Genomic DNA, 20,819 nt, shown 5'->3' on the forward strand with positions numbered 1-20,819 from the left:
TGCTTGCAAGTTCGGGTCCGATATTTGTGAAAAATGAATTGAATGAGTTTGCATGAAGGGAAGAGTCAACTTTGGTACCATTTAAAGTGATATTATCGGTAGGTGGGGGATCTGCATTTGTTCTCATTACTTCTTTGATGATTTTCCAGGTAGTATAAGTATTTGAACTGGCATCTTTTATTCTATTAGTATAATACATTTTACGTGATAAACGAATTAATTTTGTTAACTTGTTGCGATATACTTTGTATTTTTTTAAATTGGCTTCAGTAGGATTGCGTAAATGTGACTTGTAAAGGCAATTACGTGTCTGTATCGATTTTAATAAACCTTTTGTTATCCAGGGTTGTTTGGGTGTTTTTCGATTATTTTTTACCTTTCCTATGGGAATATTCTTTTCATAATAATGTTGTAATTTATTATTTAGGAGATTATACGATGTGTTTGCGTCAGTTTCATTATAGACATCCTCCCACCCCTCAAGTAATAAGTCTTGCTTCATTAATTCAATATTACGTTTAGATTCTTTTCGATATGAGCGTTGGTTAAATGATTTGGGGCACGGTAATTTCAATTCACAAGTTAAAAATATTGGTAGGTGGTCTGAAACTTCAGAGCATAAAATTCCTCCTATCATTTTGTTATTCATGTTGCTATGTACGTTGGAAAAAATATTGTCAATTTGAGTAGATGAATTTGGGTTGATTCTAGTAGATTTATTGATGAATGAATGGAAGCCGAATGAGTACATTAGTTTCATAAAATTGATTGAGTGATTATTGTCGACTGAGGGTAGGAAATTGATATTAAAATCACCAAGAATAAAAGTATGTTTATTTTCATTTCCTATTGCATATAAATATTGCTCTAGTTCCTCATAAAACAAATCAAAATTAGAGCCTGGTGGTCTATAAATCAAACCTATGATGATATTTTTAAATCCTGTGTTTTCAATTTCAATGAACAAAGACTCTGCATGTAAGAGTTTCACATCGGAACGGATCTTAAATTTCAGTTTATCAATAATATAGAAGGCCACACCTCCGCCTCTTTTTCCTTTGCGGTCTGCCCTTATCAACTTATAATTTGGTAAATTAAACAAATCTGGGGAATTATCATGCAACCATGTCTCGCTAATACCTATAACAGAAAATTTGAAATTATTTAATGTGTGTAAGAGATTTTCAAAATATTCGAAGTTTCTATTGAGACTTCTTAAATTTGCATGTAAAAGGGAAATATGATCGGGATTACTATCAGACATGTTATTAAATTCTTGAGGTGTATAGTATTTGCTGTCATGTGAATTTTCTATGTAATTATCAAGAATAAAAGAGAGGGACTCCATCAAAATTGATAAAATGTAAAGTACCTAAGTAAGGGGTCAACTGCAAGGGTGCTTGTGGTGTAGGTGCATTTGCTAGTGATTGAATGGGTGTTCATGCATATCTGTGGTGCAAATGTGCAGTCAATATCAATGTAAATTACATGTACAAAAATAACAAGACCCATCTTGGTCAGCAAAAACATATCATTGGAAGAGTAGAGCAGAGCTCAACCACCCAAGTACATATAAGATTTGAAATCATTACACACACAAAAAAATATATATATTGTAGCCGAACCGACTTTCTTTCCTGACGAGCTGGTTCGTTTCGGCTGCAATATACAACCAGTTGATGTAAAGTCCGTCTTTCTTCACTTCTGACTCTTTACTCCTTCACAATATCTTATATCATATCTCGTGGAACCGCACAACCATGTTGAAGACCGAATACCCAGCATTCAGTATTTCCGTAATTTCAGTATCTTGGTAAGAACTTTCAAGCATCCTCACTCATCTCGGAATCTCGGTAAGATCAGTAATTCCCGTCTATTCTCTCGACTCAGTACTTTCCGTATCTTCTCTCGAGTCAGTATTTTCAGTATCTCAGGAAAGTCGGTATTTTCCGTACTTCAGTAAAGTCAGTATTTTCCGTACTTCGATAAAGTCAGTATTTTCCGTACTTCTCACTTTTTCCAGTCAGTACTTCCAACACTTTCGTGCTTCTGCTTTTCAGACCATGCATTCTGTAGTTCCGTACTCAATATAATGACAGGCATGAAAACGAAGTATTTCTTTCTTCAAACTTTACTAGAATACATGCTTACCCTGGCGCAGCAGGATCAAACAGAACTTGAGCAGAGTTTCAGGCAGAAAATACTACTTGTAGGCCTAGTAGCCTGGTTTGTGATCGAGCATAAAGAAGACCTACATCGATCTAGCTCCTCGATTGAGGAGGGAGCTTGTCAGCCCATAAAATTTTATCACTATTTAAAAATAGTTAAAGTCATAGAATAAATCTTTTCAGTAAGACAATGGTGATTTTCACTTATTTTGTGTATCCAAACAGTGTGAAATTAGTAAACATAAAGAGCTAAAACAATTATACAGTTGTAAACTTCGATACTTCTCAGCAAAAAGGCATAATTACATTTTTACAGAAAATCACTACATAATCGATTACAAGCGATTACTGAATTTCGCTATACAACTATAAATATGGGTTAAAAATTATTCTACAGTCTTTGCCGTTCCAAAACAACACTGATAATTAAATAAACCTTTCATTTCGTTACAATATATATAAGCGGTCACATGAAAATGAATTAAGAGTATACCCAGAAATATGCCTTAAGATGATGTGAGGGATATTTAATACAAAAGTTAGGTACAAGTCTAGCGAACGATTGAAGAAAAAAAAATATTGTATCAATCAATTTTAAATAGCAGATTCATGCCCAGGGTAGGCCTATCGAATAATCACTTTACTCCTGCTTTGGCGAGCATATATTCGTGATAGTCATGCATGTCGGAGTTGCCACGCCTTCTCTGAACAGACACGGGGCTGAACATGTGCTAGTTAATAATACACATGGATATCGGGCTGATTTGGAAATAATTAAATGTATTAAAGCCGGGTGTAAAGCCCACATCAGTCAGTATTCAAATACCTGACCCGTTGGGCGTTTGAGTGAATTAAAAGCAAAAATAGGTGTGCGTTAATCATGCATGAAATAGCCCACCTTCTCTGATTAGACAACGCATGTACAAGATATCTGGAGATACACTAAATTAACATATTTAACATGGCAATGTTATTGGTATAAAGGCATATTGAAATTAACCCATGCATATAATAGCGAACATATTAGTTGAATAGATGGACGTTTGTTCATGCATGTATATAGCCACACCTTCTCTGGCAAGGTTGCATGCGTGTTTTCGATCATGAAGCGAATCTGAGACACAGTGTATGTACATAAGGCATGCAGGCACGCGACTGGTGTTGAGCATGGAGCTAAAAGAGAGATGCATGAACAACGGAAATAACCACAAGAATTCAATGATTGTCACACAATTGGACTACTAATCGTTTAACATAGTTGGTATCATGAACAATAATAGAGATAATAATAACACATTCATCCATTGCTTAGTCAAAACAAATTGGATAACATCGATTAAAATAGTTGAGAAGGTGATCAAGGAAGGTTCAATAACCACATGAATACATCTGAGCTTCATTCAGTATTACGTTTTAATTATAAAGAGTCTATAGGTGATCGAACGATAAAAAATTACAAAATTTTGATAAAGTGGTTACCAATTCAGAGATTACATTAAGCAGGTAATTTTTTTTAGAAAAAGATACAGAGAACAATGGATTTTACACGCTTCTCTTTGTATCTAGCCATGGCATTGAAATGATGATATTGTTAAGAAACATGAAGGGGATTCAAATGCCATGCTCCCCCTTGAGATTTCTTTTTCCTTCTCCTTTTTTATCCGATCTAACCGATTTTATAAAACATCAACATGCTGTTGGTAAATATTAAATTAAAATTTACAATCCAAACAATATGCCTGGGTTTCTTTGATAAAGAAAAGCAGCAAATTTGATTTCATTGAATGTATACACACAGCAAAAACCAATAAGCGTTCAAAAATGTGGATCATATATTTTTTTTTCCTTAAGAAAAATACAGTGTTGAATGCTTTTTTGAGAATTAGAAGTTGAAGTTAAGTTTAACCTGACATATCAGGGGTAAAAAGAAGGGGAAAAAATCAAAAATTTTCATTTTATATAATCATAGACCTCTAAATTTTTAAGGGTAACCAGGCAATGAAGTACCAATAGGATCTCCCCCTTTTACCATCCTAATATATGTGGAGTGATGTTTGTTTCGAATCCTTTAAAATGGTTTGTGGTTTATTAAATACAAAATATAGGTACAAGTCTAGCGAATGAATAAATATATTTCATATTGTATCAATCGGTTTTAAAATAGTAGATTCATGCCCATGCAGTGTAGGCCTATTAAACAGTCACTTTACTCCTGCTTTGGTGAGTATTTTATGTATATAGTCATGATAGCCATGCATGACGGAGTTGCCACGCCTTCTCTGATCAGACACGGGGCTAAACATGTGCGAGTTAATAATACACATGAATATCGGGCTGATTTGGAAATACATGTAATGAAATGTATTAAAGCCGGGTGTAAAGCCATGACCCGTTGGGCGATTTAGTGAATTAAAAGCAAGAAATAGGTGTGCATTAATCATGCATGAAATAGCCCGCCTTCTCTGATCAAACAACGCATGTGCAAGGGTGTCGGGAGACACAAGTTAAAATTAACATATTTAACAAGCCAATGTTATTGGTAAGGCAGATTGAAATTAACCATGCATATAATAGCGAACATATTAGTTGAATAGATGGAGGTTTGTTCAAACATGTCTAGCCACACCCTTTCATTCCTTCCTTTCTTTGTCTCTCAGTCCTTCTTTTTTCTCCCTTTCATCTTTTCTTTTTTTATATTGCTTGCTTCTTTCCTTCCCTTCCTTCCTTTCCTTCCTTTATTTCTTTCCTTCTGTCTATCATTTTACCTTTCCTTTATTTCTTCCTTAATTCCTTTCTTCCTTCTTTCAATCCTTCCTTCCTCTCTTTCTTTCTTTTGTCCTTCTTTCCATCTCTCCTTTTACCCTTTCTTTTTTATTGCTTCTTTCTTTCCTTTACTACTTTCTGGATTTGTTCTTTCTTTCTGTATTGCTTGCTTCATTTCTTTCCTTCATTTCTTTTTTCTTTTCTTTCTTTCTTATTTTTGTTCCTTCTTTACTCCTTCCTTCCTTTCCTTCTGTAGTTCTTTCTTTTTTTCCCTTCCTTCACATCTATCCTTTCTTTACCTTTTCTTTTTTTTTCTTCCTTCCTTCCTTCCTTTCTTTTATTCTTTCTTTCCTTTCCTTCTTCGTTTCTGTCTTGCTTTCTTTTTGTCCTTCATTCCTTCATTTTATTTGGGGGGGGGGGTAACAAAACGCTAGAAAAATAAAATTGCGCCTTTTTTAATGTTTTCTTTATTTTTTGGGACCAGTAGATTTTAGGTTCGGACCAGTAAAAATTTGAAAAACTGGGTATCTACTGGTCCGACATGAATAGGTTGGACCAGTAGAAAAAATGGGTTAGTGTGGAGCCCTGAGATATATTTTGTAACCAAAACAATTCTTATGCAGAGAGGCTTATTTCTATTACATTTCATACTACAACTGTAATAAAAAAATTGCAATAAAGTAATGTCTTGAGAGTTACGGCTGCAGTAAAAAGGATATTCAGTAATCTCAAGGGATATTTTCGACATAAAACAGTTGAGAAAAGTATATGCACATTATGATTGGAAATTTGATCATGTGTTGGTGAGGTTTTCAATTAAAATAAAATAATAATTGAGCAGATACAAGTATTGCCCAAGCTGGAAGTAAGTTCCCATTCAAAGGAAAGTGAAAAAAATTATTTGATTATTGTCTTTGTATTGATGTGAAATTTTAGGTTCACTCCCTGGACCCGCATCATTTGAGAGGAATGGAAATCTACTCCTACATTCTTTACAAAGAAAAGAAAGTAAAGCAACTCCAGAGGTAGGCTCATAATTAAGAAGAATAGGGTGTATGGAGAATTGGAAGTTTAGTTATGGATGATTTACAATGATGGTGATGATGATGATAGTGATGGTTGTGGTAGTGGAAGTGGTGGTGAAGGAGATGATGATGATGATGTTGGTGATTGTGATGATGATGGTGGTGATGATGATGGTGGTGGTGGTGATGATGATGATCATTTTGATAATGATGATGGTGATGCTGATGATGATTGTGATGATGATGATGACGACGATGATGATGATGATGGAGGTGGTGGTGGTGGTGGTGATGATAATGATGATTGTGATAATGGTGATGATTATAATGGTAAGGAGGAGGGTAATGAATTGATGAAAATGTTGACGATTGCTTAATACTTTTCTTACACTTTAGTTTATATCCAAGTGCATATTGTCAACAGTTGGAGCTTCTGTATATTCTGTGCACTGATATTTCCAAGATTTTGGATTAGATGAACTTACAAATGCTGTCACTGTTGTAATACAACCATAAGCTCTTCAAAATGTAATTTTATACAATCATACCAATAGGCAATTTTATTCCTTGACATTATAATTATCTGAATACCATCCTCTGTAAATCTTATGCTTATACATGTAGGTATTCTTTGTCGCTCCTTCTCTTTCCAGTCTATCCTCAGAGCTTATGGAAGTCACAGATAAGAGAGGTGAACCCTGGGTTGCCATGGGCTACTACTGTCTTTACCCGACAGCAAGATATGCAAGATCTGTATACTTTGCAGAAAAGGTACACATATCCATCAGAGACTTTTGATGCTTTTGTTCTGAGCTGACCCCAAATCCAATAGTTGCTCATTGTCTTTTTTAATGTAATTTCAGTCAGCATGTTCTCTCTTACAAAGGGTAACTGACTGTAGTGCCAGAATGAAACTTAATCTTTCCTCTTCCTCAGTCAGACCAATTTTGCTGCTAATCGTTTTTTTTTTACATCATCTTTTATTATGAATTATCAGGCACTATCAATTTACTTGCACTTTTTATCATGTATGCAAATAGAATGCCTCGAAACATTTTAGATATTTCTTGTAATTATACTCTCTTTACACCTTCACATCAACAGGCTAGTTGCGATAATGTTGATACATAAAAAGGAAAAGATATTGAAGAATGATTCTGGAATTGCAGAACAGGGGAGCCTGTCATGACACAAATCGTGATTTTCACTGACAATTGTAATAAGCTACTGAAATCCTTGCATCTGATTGGCTCAGAGCGAATTTGTCTGAACCAATCAGATGCAAGTATTTCAGTAGCTTATAACAAACAGTCAGTGAAAATTACTATTTATTTCATGAAAAGCTCCCCAGTTGTTTGATTTTTTGGAGGTGGGGATTTGCATAAGATATACCATCTTGTGTGATCAAATCTTTGAAGTCAGCCCTTTGTCACTTTAATGAAGTGATTGATACTAACTCATCTACCAAATTAAAATTTATTTCAATCCTGCAGTGAAGAGTGTTGGAATGTCAGTAATCTTTGTCATGAATATTTTTAGTGATGAAGATGACACCTAGCTTTCCATAGAAATGTGGACTGGAATTGTTTTTGCATTCCATTGGTGTTCATGTCCTTTTATTCTCAATTTATTTGGAATGTGATGTTTTCAACTTTCATACCTTCAGACAGTGCAAGATAAGTTTGAACAAATTAAAAAATGAAATACAAAAAATTATAGCCAGTTCCAGTCATTACAAAGTTTAGCTGGTAAAAGGGTAGAAAGCTTGCACTCCTTTATGGCATTGATATCATGAGAACACTAAACCCTTCTGATTATCTTTAGGCCTATCCACTGAAAGGAGGCAAGGTACAGGCCCTGTTGCTCAAGGGTAAAGGCTTATTAGAGATGAACAAGGTTCCTGAAGCTACTCTTCACTTCAGAGAGGCTGTCAGGTGTGCTCCTAGTAGATTTGAGGCTCATGAAGGTAAAGGTTCCAGTTGATATTCTTTTTGGTGAAATAGAGATTAAAGTGTTATTAAGGACGTTCCACAGTTAAAATGAAGTCCATGTCATTTTCACCAAATTTTGCAGAGAGTTACTTTGGTATCTATGCATTATGAAAATGCAAAAAATAACATAGATTCAAGTGCTTATTTTTTTTTACGGGTCTTCAAAGTCGCCGTATTTGAATGATATGCAATCTTGCGCAATCGAGAGAATTATGCCTCTCTTAGACCTCACGAATTCACCAAATGAGTGTAAAATCATCTTTACTCAGTAGATACCGCATCAAACTTCATCAAATTTTCAAGATATACAACAAAGTGTATACAAAAGAAAGAGAAAGTCTTTTAATTGGTAGAACTATATCTATTTGGAGTCAGCAGCGCCCTCATTTGGCAAGAATGGTGCAAAAACTCGGAAAAAACAAATATTCAAAGACGTGAATCTACTCAAAAATTAAAAAAGTATTTTGTAAGCTGCACTTTTTTCAAAATCCGTGTCATTTTCATCAAATTCGGCTAAATTGTAGAGGAATGCATATCGAAGGTGTAGGGAAGTTGAAAATATGGGGTCCATGTGCTCGTTTTTTAACTATGAGTGTTCAAAGTGATGCGAGTTGGCATTAAAATCGCCCAAATGCGCCCAAAACTTGCAAAAGTCTAATAATGCCGTCTAAAATGCGAATGGTTCTGTAGTTTTGCCCCCAAACATTCAAAATCCATGTCATTTTCATCATACTCTCCAGATTTGTAGAAGAATATATTTTGAAGACATTAAAATATTAAAAATATGGGGTCCATGTGCTCGTTTTTAAACTATCAGTGTCTAAACTGTTGCGAGTTGGCTTGAAAATCGCCTGAAAATCGCCTAAAAAGCGCCGAAAACATGCAAAAGTCTCTTAATACCCTCTAAAATGCAAACGGTTCCATATTTTGCTCAAAAACATTCAAAATCCATGTCATTTTCATCATACTCTCTTGATTTGTAGAGGAATATATTCTAAAGACATTAAAATATTAAAGATATGGGGTCCATGTGCTCGTTTTTAAACTATCAGTGTCCAAAGTGTTGCGAGTTGGCTTGAAAATATTGAAATCCACCTAAAATGCGCCGAAAACGTGCAAAAGTCTAATAATATCGTCTAAAATGCGAATAGTTCCGTAATTTTGCTCCCAAACATTCAAAATCCATTTCATTTTCGTCATACTTTCTATATTTGTAGAGGAATATATTCTGAAGAAGTTGAAATATTAAAAATATGGGGTCCATGTGCTCGTTTTCAAGTTATCAGTGTCCAAATAGTTGCGAGTTGGCTTAAAACAGTCTATAATGCGCCTAAAACGGGCAAAAGTCTAATTCCGTCCCAAATGTCTAAAATACGAATGGTTCCTTAGTCCTGCTCCCAAACAATCAAAATCCATGTCATTTTCATCATACTCTCTAGATTTGTAGAGAAATATATTTTAAAGTCGTTGAAATATTAAAAATATGGGGTCCATGTGCTCGTTTTCAAATTATCAGAGTCCAAATTGTTGCGAGTTGGCTTTAAACAGTCTATAATGCGCCTAAAACGGGCAAAAGTCTAATACCGTCCCAAATGTCTAAAATACGAATGGTTCCTTAGTCCTGCTCCCAAACAATCAAAATCCATGTCATTTTCATCATACTCTAGATTTGTAGAGAAATATATTCTCAAGAAGTTAAGACATTACAAATTTGGGGTCCATGTGATCGTTTTCAAACTATCAGTGTCCAAAGTATTGCGCGTTGGCTTGAAACAGCCCAAAATGCATCGAAAACAAGCAAAAGTCTGTTAATACCGTCTAAAATGCGAGTGGTTCCGTAGTCTTGCTCCCAAACATTGAAATTCCATGTCGTGTTCATCATACTTTGCATATAGATACTTTAGCACCTGAATATTCCAAATATGCAAAAATTAACATGGGTCCATGTGCTTGATTTTTTGTTATAAAGCTTAAAAGTTAACCCAAAATGGATGATGTTCTTAAGAATTGTGCATCCAAAAGAATTCAGCATTTTTAGACCTCACGAGATCACAACATTGAGATTAAAGCCCTATTAATCAGTCAAAATCCATGAAAATTTCATCAAATTTTGCAATATGATTAATAATTGTATCCGTAAGATGGATATTCTATCGATTGCTGTCAATTGTTTGCTCATTTAAGTCTAACAACACTCTCAGTTCTTAGAAATTGCGGGAAAGATACTCAACCTCAAAATTGTCAAATTTCAATAACAAACTTGAGAAGTATAAGTAATGCTGCACTTTATTCAAAACCCATGTCATTTTCACCAAACTTTGCAAAATTGTAGAGGAAGGTATACCTAAGAGGTGCAAACATTAAAAAATATGGGTTCGTGTGCTTGTTTTCAAACTATCAGCACTTTTATTAGAGCAAATTTGCTTCTTAAAACACCCGAAAACGCGCCAAAAGCAGTATCTATGTGAGGAAAAATTCCGAACCACTTTTCCATTTATTCATACTCGGGGGTCATATTCATCATACTTTGCAGCACTACAAGAGAAACTATTTTGAAATTGTAGAGGAATTAAAAAAAATGGTCCATGGAATAATTCTAGTTTATTAGCTTCATAACACATCAGATCTGCAGTTAATGTAGATAAGGAGAAAAATCAGCTCACATTCCCTACAGCTGATTAAATCAAAAGTTCATCCATTGTGACGTCAGCGCGCAGAGTGTAAAATATGCGCAGATCATGATGCGCACAAAAATAATTGTGGAACGTCCTTAAGAGGAGTCTTTTGGCAGCGCTGTCAAAGACAAACCTTGAAAGGAACACCAGTGATTGTGAGCAAAATTGTTAGGCTAGATGATAAAAAGCCAGGTTTAAGTCTTGATTTGTCAGAAAAAAATATGGAAAATTGTGAGATACAACTTATAGGAGCTCCCTTCTTTCTGCATGGTCGGTTATTTCCAGTCTTCTTAATACTTACAAGTCATTTCTCAGTAAGAATGTTGGTGAGAACAAAACTTCACAGAAGTCATGAAATTAATTCTTAAACCGGCTAGGGGGTTTGATTTGTCCCCTCCTCGTCACAGAGTTTGATTGGTTCTGAGACACAAATGATTCAAAGACTGAAAATTCAAGAAAAATGCTGGGACAGTGAGAAAAATTACAAGAAATAATTGAAAGGAAGTCCCCTTTATCACAGGTGGACATTAATCACCACTTTTGCTATGGATAACAAGTTGCAATGATATCCAAATGATGTTACTGATCACCACTGATTAGAACAGGGGCCCGTCTTACAAAGAGTTGCGATTGATCCGATCAATCGCAACTATGGAAAGCCAGCAAAGTCAACATAAAAATGCATGTTTGTTCAAAAAAAAATCTAGATATAAATGTATATCCATAAATTCATTGATTTCTTTACAATTTGGTGTGTTCTCCTTTGTTTACAAAGGACATTTTGCAAGTTTTCTGTCGAAAAAATTATGACACTGATGGATTTCCATTGAGTTACAATTGATCGGATCAATCATAACCCTTTGTAAGATGGGGCCCAGAACTTCCCTTATATTGCACAGAATGCTATGATTTGCATTGTGAAGTATTATACATCAACGTGGAAAAATTGGTCTGTGCATTGTGGTGCACCATACTTCACCATGCTGCCAATAAGGATTATAAAACGTTACTTTAATCGTAAGTGGTGATGATATGAGAATGTCATGTAACTGATTACTAGTGGTGACTGATAACTACATATAGAAAGTGGTGAAATCGTCTGAAAATGCTCACGGTGTAATGGCTATTAAAAAAATTATGGTATAGAGCTTGAATTTGGACAGAACATCACTAACAAATTTTATTTTTTCATGCTCATGAAAAACACAAAGAACTGACTTTCATCAAATTTGAGATAATTTTCTTTTTCTTATTTATATTTTTTCTTATCTCTTAAAAAAAAACTGTGAATCATAAATGGTTCATCAGGTTTGGTTGAGTGCTATGTGAAGGCCAACAGAATACGAGATGCCATAACAACATTTACCAACTCAGTCAAGGTGCTAGGCAACAATCCTCGTACTATCACCTTCCTTGCTTCTCTCCTTGCCAGAGATAGACCATCAATAGATAAGGTAGGAACTCATTATCGATCATCACACTCTACGGCTCATATTCTGAACTCTGGTTTCACTTAAAAGCTGGTTTAAAGTTGTTGATTAATTATGGAAAGCCAATTGTGACATAAATATCTAACAGTACAGGTTTTATTTATCAGCTCATTGGACACTTAAAGGCATTGGCTAACATCGATTTGACTTTTTACAAATCTGAGCTGCGAGGTCCCACTTGTCACCTGTGTCTGTGATATGTTACAAAAATGAAGCCCAGAAAAAATAACCTCCTTCATCATTAAAGTATGAGGAAAGAAAACTTTAAGCCTAAGAAACATACATTGTAAACAAAGGTCTTGAAATTTTTTTGGCTTCCCATAATCTTAGAACAGTTAGACTGTGGGCTAAGTTCAGCTAGACTTTCAGAATATGGGTCTGTAAATTAAAATTACTACATTAGCATGCTTAGGAGAAAAATAACCCAGGCAAGACATTTAAAGAAGAGATGTTTACTTTTCCTCTTTTTTGGTAGCATATCATTATAGTTTTTAGATCTTGTTTGCTTTTGTAGTTTCTTGGGGATCTCAAAATGTTGATATGTCAAAAATACTTCTAATCTCATTCAAGGTTATAGTTTTCTTATTATTTTGTTGGAAATTTGTTTCTTTAAAAAATACAGCACTGACATTCATTATCAGAGTATAGGGACAATATGTTGTTTTTCCAAATCAAAACCTTCTCTTTCCAGCTTGCTAATTGTCCAATAACTAATGTCAATTGTTGTCACATCATGCCAAATCCATGGTCGTTGTGTAGGTCCAGTAGTAATCCACCATTTTGAATAAATGAGCAATATTTAGCATATTGTTTATATGCTGTAATGGTTGTCGCAAGCATGAATTAGTGTGCTGTAATAAAAGCAGCAATTTACTTTCTCAATATATGTACTGATGATTATTATTATTTTATTCGGCACTTAATCAAAAACAAGACAGCATGTACAATGCAAGATTGAGAAATAGTACAAAAATGCAAATAGTGTTTAGACCCTTTTTCACCCAACCAGGTAGCCTGGGTAGGGAATAGGTCAACTTAATGGCCATGGCCCACCGGCCTGATCTGAATTAAAACATAATTAATGCATGCAATCTGCATAAACCATGGTTTCAGACCCCAGATTCAAAACCACCTTTATAAATTTGGGCCTTAGATGTGTCAAACCCCTACAATATTAATATATTTTGTAGTGAGATCTGGTATGACAGACATCACCACTATGATACACAGTAATGTTTCATATTCCTCAAGAAGTGTTTTGTATGTAAATTGTATGTACCTGTGCTGGTGAACCCATTTTAATTTTATGCCTCACATGTTTTTTTTTTCTGTTCCCCTCTTGATCTTTATATACATCTAATGATGGTTAGACTAGGTAGATGGTGCAATAAAGTGCATTGTATTATTGTGTTGGGGGCAGTGGGGGGGGAGGGGGGGGTCAGCAGGAACTCACAAATGGTTCAGGATCAGCCCTTAACCCTAAGAAGACGGGGGGGGGGGACTGATTCAGCCCCCCTCAACATTTCTTGCGATAAATCGACTACGCAAAATTTTTTAACTGCGTTGCTCGCTGACTTTTTACTTTCAAGTCTCGCGCAACTTTTGAGACCAAAATTGCGACCCCCGGGTACACGGTTCCGATACTACACAACATTACGTAAGTGCATGCAGGCCCAAAATTGCTCAAAAACGTGAATTTGTGTACAAATCCAATGCAAATAGTGTTTTTAGCCCTAAATTCGTAAATGTATCATTATTTTTCCTTTTACTGAATAAAATCTATTAATTCCATCTTATTTATTGTCAAAATAAAGTCCCCTACAATTTCCATTGAAAAAACATTAAAAAAACAAAAAGTCGAAAAACAAAGAAATACATAAGAAATTAAGGAATAAAATACACAAGAAAATAAATGTGATGTAATTTTTTAAAAATACATTTGATCAGATCCTTAGAAAGAGTCTATGTACTGAAAATTAGAATTTTAGGGGCATTATTTAGTTAATTAGAGCACACTTTTTATTTTACGCATAAATTAGCATAATTAATTAGCAATGAGATTTTTCGCCGAATTTGACCTTATAGTTTTGTAGATTATGCCATGGGTAACGTGTGTGCCAATTTTCGTCGCGATCCCGTGATCGACAGCCGAGATCATAAGGGGGGGCTGAATCAGCCCCCCTTCAGTCTTCTTAGGCATCAAAATAGCCCAGTCTATTTAGGATTAATATGCCGATTCATAAGTTGGTTTGTGAGATCTAAACACCACATATGAATTCTCTTTGTCAACAGGCTAAATCTCTTCTTGATAAGACGTTATTCCAGGATCCTAACTACCTCCCAGCAATCTATCTCATGGTGGATATACTCAATCAAGAACAAAAATACGCAGATGCCATCAGTCTGTAAGTTAAACTCTTTTAACACTGAATTGTGTATTGAATTCTAATGAGCATGTGTGGAGATCAAATGGGGACTGTTTGAAAGAGCAATTTTTCAGTGATTTCTTGTTAACAGCTGTTCGTGAAATTCTTTCATTTGATTGGCTGAGAAGAGTTGTCAAGATGCCTCATGAAATGTGCCCGTTTTTTTTTGTTTATCCAATTGGTTCATTGTATGTAGATGTGTATGGATTTGTAATCTTTTTTTTTTTTTTCATGTGTAGAGAAACTATTACATGAATAATGCAATTATTCAATTTTTCTCATTTTCACTTTTGAACATTTTTCTCATGAAGTGTCAGATAAGACACAGTAACAGGCCTCGATTTTTATGTCTCTACCGACTGTAGGTGGTTGCAGGAGGCATTATGTTTATGGGTTGTCCATCTGTCCTGTTTTTTATCTCATTGCAGATCAACTTCAATCTTGGTCCAAGTATGTTTATAAGAGTGACAATGATTTGATTAGTGTTGGGGTATCGTAGTTCATTATTTGTTTATTTTAGAAGTTAGGTGTGTGGTATATTCTTGGTGTGGCAATGGTGGGGGTATATGTGTGCAGTCGAGAATCCATCTAGTGTGTTTCATTCAAATTTTTAAAAGATCCCTCCCCCTTTCCTCCAAACTTCATCCATGTGTGATGTAATGCAGTACTAAGATATTCATTTTACTCTAACAATACCATAAGGGTAACACAGCAACTGCTGTGTGAAGTCTGCCTATGAAAAATTCATGGGTAGACCGGGCGGGGTCTTAATCACCCATTTAATTAATTATTCCTTTGATTTGAATGCAGTACTAGTTATGCCTTCGCCCACTGGAGGTGGTTGGCAGAGGCAATCCGTCCGTTCATCCCGTCTTTGTCCTAATCAAAATAGACAAAGTGGCCCGTATTCTGAAGTCTGGTTTGATGTAAACTCTGGTCTAAAGTTGTGGTTTAACTATGGAAAGCCAGTTGTGACATAAATCTCTGACAGTAGAGGTTCATTGAATCAGCTCATTTGACTTTTAAATCATTCTTAACTGTCTGGGAAGGATAAATTAGATAAGTTGTCTTCACTATTAAAGAATTAGGAAAGAGCACAGTGAACATAAGAAATATACCATGTGTACAAATTTTGAAATGTTTGGCTTCCCATAATTGTAGCGCTGAGTTTGACCATGGTCTGAGTTAAACCCAACTTCAGAATGCGGGTCAGTGAGAGTATATCAAGTGTCAATTTACCATTGTTTACTGTTATTTTCAGAATTCGCAAGCAGCTTGAGCAGCAGAGTACAAGTCAGCTCCATCAGATGTTGGGCGATTGTCTGGCACTCAATAGTGAACCACAGGAAGCACTTGATCAGTATAGTATAGCACTCAGGTAAATATTGATAATATCAATAATATATTCATTTACGTAGTGCAGTATGTGGCTATTTAGGTCTGGTGGGTGTTTCATAAAGCTGTTCGTAAGTCAAGAGCGACTTTAAGAACGACTGATCCCGTCTTGTTATAAATGGTATATTCATTGGCGATGGTTTAGCGCATAAGAAAGGATCACCAGTCGTTCTTAACTTACGAACAGCTTTATGAAACGGCCCCCTGGTATACTTTACTGTGCTTTGCAATGTATAATATCATCATTACACTGGCTATAGCTGAGCTGCTATTACAGGTGCTGAAGTATTCAAGTAATGAATCCTACTGGGCTCCCATTTACCTTACGTGGGTCAAGTGCAGCTGATGTGGATTAATTTCTTGCTGAAGGAAATGAACACCCCAAGTAGGACTTAAACCCACGACCCTTTGATGAAAGACAATCACTACACCATGATTCTTCCAAGAAATCCAGTGAAACCTTTACCATGAAATTGAGTATAGTTCATTTTGTTTCAAAGACCACACAAGAGAAGAAAAAAGTTGGAGAGATGGTCATTATGAACTACTTTTTAGTTCAAACCAAGTGACAGTTTGCCATTTCAATTTCCAATTTTTTTCAGTATGGATCCCGGCAACGACAAAGCGATGCAAGGAATGCACAAGGTTGAGAAGTCAAGCGATAGTCTAGAAGCAACAGCTGAAGATGATATGGATGCTATAGAGGAGAGTGGAGAGGATGTAGGGGAGTATGAAAACAGTGACCCTGAAGGATCATGGGTTGACAATGAGGTCAGTCATGAATTTATCTCTTTTTTTATACTTTAATTAGAATTTGTGATTTTTAAGGGATAGGAATCAGTGGTTATGGCAAAAAAAATCATGTGAAAAGTAGTTGTCATATTACTTTGTATGCATAGAAAGATGTGTATGAACTGTGTGATGTTCCTTCAATGAATTCTGACGAGCTTAGTGCTTTTATCTTGAAGGAATGCAATATAACAGCCACTTGGCGATATGCACAGATGCCCACACACCTGTAAGCTTGGCACTAAATGACAAAGGGTTTCCATTATGGAATTACCATTTTTGATGTGTGTCAGTGCTTTTGAACTCAAAAGTGACGTTTTCGACCAAGGAATCCTTGGTTGGAAGAAAAAGAATCTCAAATGCCCCTCATGAAATATATATCTTTCATAGCTACACCTACCTGTAAAGCAAACTGTGTGAACCAAATTTCAAGAGAATTTAAAATCATCTTATTGACTTTGTAAGACAAACTATTATAGAAAAGTCACAACAATTTTTGTGAATAAGCGCCTTGAGTCTATCATGTCTTTCTCTTGTTTTACAGTGGTTAAGCTGATGCGAGTCATGCGGCTGTAATCAGAGAGGGAGCTTTAGAGGAAGCCATTTTTTCTACTGAAGTTAAACATCAGACATTAATGGTCAAGGATGATGGCAGTGTTTATATTTCAGTGAAAAGACATGGACAAAGTGATTGATATACTTTGAGGGTTTTTGCTTCGAGTTACGTGTTCACCAGTGAACTGCTACGTAAATACACCGTAGTAGTCTGCTTAGTGATCGCTGCAGACAGTCATTGGAGAGAAGCAATGCAAGACACTGAGCATGCCCAGACTTGACTGATTGACATTGCCTGACATAGCACCTGCTCATGATGACATGGCTTTCCCCCAAATCACATCCTTCACTAGACAGAATAATGGACAGGCAGCAAATATTTGCGCATGTGGTCTATCATGTTAGCTAACAATTTTGTATTCAGTGAACACGAAAAGGAAGCTATTCTGACGTTCAGGCACTTGCTTATCAATCCATGAGTCAATGTGCAAATCGAAAAGTCCCCCTACTAGTGTTATTGAACCTGAGAATGAATTCCCATTGTGTCCTCTGCAACTTGAAGTCATCATATAGTTCTAGTGTACAATGATATACAGTTGTGCTCAAAAATTAGTGAACCCCATCACAAAATGCACTCCTTCATGCCGAGTCCTGAATGTAGAAAACAACACTACAATGCTCGGCAAGCCCAGGGAAACAAACTTTATTGAATATTATATATTATCACCAGACCTCACAATAAAATATCTAAAACATTGCAGAACCTGAATGCTTTAAATATGGTCATTTTCTGGTGGGGTTCACTAACTTTTGAGCAGCACTGTAATATGTAAGTATGTATAGTCAAACCTGTCTTTTGAAAAGCCACCTAGAGGAAACAGAAAAAGTGGCCACTAGAGACAGGTTTTCATGGTTTATTTCCAATTCATCCAGTTGCCAACTCGTCTACTACCATTTGGTCTATCATCAGTTCATCTACTCACCATATGGTCTTTCATTTAGTCTAATGCCATTCCGTCTAATAACCAGTTGGTCCAATAGCAATTTAGTCCATGTACCATTTGGTCTAATTAAACTGACGTGTTGATTGTGCAAAATGAATCCAAAGAAAATGGGTATTAGACCAACTGGTTATTGGATGAAATGGTGATTATACCAAGTAATGATTGGACCAAATTCTTGTTAGACGAAATGTTGGACGGAATGGCATTAGACTAAATGAAGTTAGACTATGTGGTGAGTGGACGAGTTGGCAATGGACAAATTGGCAATTTACCGTTTTCACTTTAGTCCGGTAACCACTAAGACTGGTTTGACTGCATTGCATTATCAGGGCCCATCTTACAAATCATCGCTGCGATTGATCTGATCAGTCGCAACCATGGCAAGCCAGCGATGCTAAGAACCAAAATGATTTTTTTTTATATGATGCATCTGCAAACATTCGTTTTGCAGACTCCTCTTTGTTCGCAAAAGGATGGGTGAATTTCCTCGATGTGAGATGAATTACAGCTCTTTGTAAGATGGGGCCCAGAGCACCATTTCATGAAAAATCTTTCCATCTATTTTAATTTACAAATTTAGTCTTGGTAATGATTCATTTTATTGCTATTATTATGATGAAAATGATATTTGATAGTAATAACAATGATATATGATTATTTACATGGATCTTAGTTATAGACATAGTTCAAAGTGCTTATAGATCAGTAATATTACAATCTAGGAATAAATATTTCCTGCATACAATGTTTGCACATATTCCATTCCTTGGTAAATAATCCCATTAATTGCTCATAAGGCGCTCACAATGCTAGTAATTACAATTCTAATATTTCAATGTGTGTTTAGATGTCAGCCTAAAAAAAAAGGTAAAAACTATAAATCAGCAGCCAAGATCTCAAGGGGTGTTGATTTAACCCGTCCCCCCACCCAAAAAAAACCTGGTGGGTGTTTCATAAAGCTGTTCGTAAAGTTACGCACGACTGGAACATGTTCTTAGGTCATAACTCAATTACATAGGGATATCACATAGCACAAGAAAAGATCACCAGTCGTGCGTTAAGTCATTTGTATCTTACGAACAGCTTTATGAAACACCCATCAGGTCTGGTTGGTGTTAAAATAATTATTGCCACAACCAGAACTGTCATTCATTATATTCACATTCATCATCATTACCATTAGGCCCATCATCACTACCATTTGGACATCACTAGTATCGTCATCATTGCCAACACATCATCTCTACCAATACAACCATCATCACTAGCACAATCATCATCATCACTAACAATAGGACCATCATCATCATTATAGCACTTCTAAAACATCACCACAATCAATGAGTATCTGTACTGTCCTCATCAATTGCTATCAGTACAAAAGTCACCACCAACCACATCATTATGTAATGCAAGAGAAACCTCTAAAATTGAACTATATGTTCACATCACTTTGTGTAGTTAAAAGAGTTCATTTCTTTCTTGAAGTTTGTCAGCAATTACAAAGAAATTTATGCTATGGTCACAAATACCTTTAAGAATGCTGTACGAACAATTTTTATACATAACAATAAATGGTACGAGATCGTTTGTGTGGCGTTCGTAAAGGTATTTGTGACTGCAGTATAAAGTGAAATCCATGGTTATGACAGGCTGACAAGCATTATGCTCCCACTGTTGCTTATTAAACTGAATGATAACTTCTCAGTACAGACATCTTTCATGAAATGGTCTTCTGTAAAGCTTGATAACAAAATACTATAGTTTAAGAAATGATGAAAAGAAAGAAAGAAATATGTGCCAATATGGATCTTAAATGATTAGAATAGTTAGTTAAAATTCTTGTCAACTTGTGCAACGCCATATTCTTTTAAATTATCGTGCATTTTCCATGGAATTTGGAAGATATATGCCTAGAGATTGTTTCATGAAAGCAGTTTGTAAGTTAAAGGTATTGTTCAACTCTGTGAGCAGCCGATTTAAAAAATTCTCAAACCAAGATGAAACATGTGTACAAGTGCATGTATTAGAACTAATAAACCCTGAAAACAACCATTATTGAGAATGAAAAGCTAAAACTACAAGGCAAATTAAGATGGTGTTTTCGGTCACTTTATATTTCAATTTTTGAAGCACTAAATAATTATTTTCGAATGCAATTTTTTCTGGGCTTCATTTTTGTAACATATCACAGACACAGGTTACAAGTGTGACCTTCTAGCTCAGATTTTTTAAAAGTCAAACCAATGTTAACCAATCACTTTAAGCAGAACTCTCAACATGTCTTGTTACCTGTTCTTTGTGCTTATTTTGAAAAATACATATTAATATTAACAGACAGATTTCAACCTTTCAAAACAAATTTAAAGGAGAATGAAACTCTTGGAGCAAGTTAGCTTTTGTGAAAGCAGAAAAATCAAAGAATAAGATCAACAAAAGTTTGAGTAAAATAGGACTAGCAATAGAAGAGTTATGAGCATTTGAATGTCGAGATCACTAATGCTATGGAGATCCTCCCATTGGCAACGCAACCAAGAT

General features: G+C 35.5%; 1 protein-coding gene across 1 annotated transcript in view; it reads left to right on the forward strand.

Moving 5' to 3' along the window:
* The window catches only part of LOC129281865 (anaphase-promoting complex subunit 7-like), a 39,155-nt gene extending 19,160 nt beyond the window's left edge, over positions 1-19,995 (forward strand). Inside the window, exons 8-15 of the mRNA XM_064114975.1 lie at positions 5,868-5,956; positions 6,610-6,727; positions 7,781-7,922; positions 11,931-12,076; positions 14,405-14,517; positions 15,800-15,916; positions 16,536-16,704; positions 17,267-19,995. Coding sequence (XP_063971045.1) covers positions 5,868-5,956; positions 6,610-6,727; positions 7,781-7,922; positions 11,931-12,076; positions 14,405-14,517; positions 15,800-15,916; positions 16,536-16,704; positions 17,267-17,278 — 906 coding nt within the window. The 3' untranslated portion in view covers positions 17,279-19,995. The remainder of the gene's footprint in view (positions 1-5,867; positions 5,957-6,609; positions 6,728-7,780; positions 7,923-11,930; positions 12,077-14,404; positions 14,518-15,799; positions 15,917-16,535; positions 16,705-17,266) is intronic.
* The last annotated feature ends 824 nt before the right edge of the window (positions 19,996-20,819 follow it).

The sequence above is a fragment of the Lytechinus pictus genome, chromosome 2 (assembly GCF_037042905.1).
Source record: "Lytechinus pictus isolate F3 Inbred chromosome 2, Lp3.0, whole genome shotgun sequence".
NCBI lineage: Eukaryota > Metazoa > Echinodermata > Echinoidea > Temnopleuroida > Toxopneustidae > Lytechinus > Lytechinus pictus.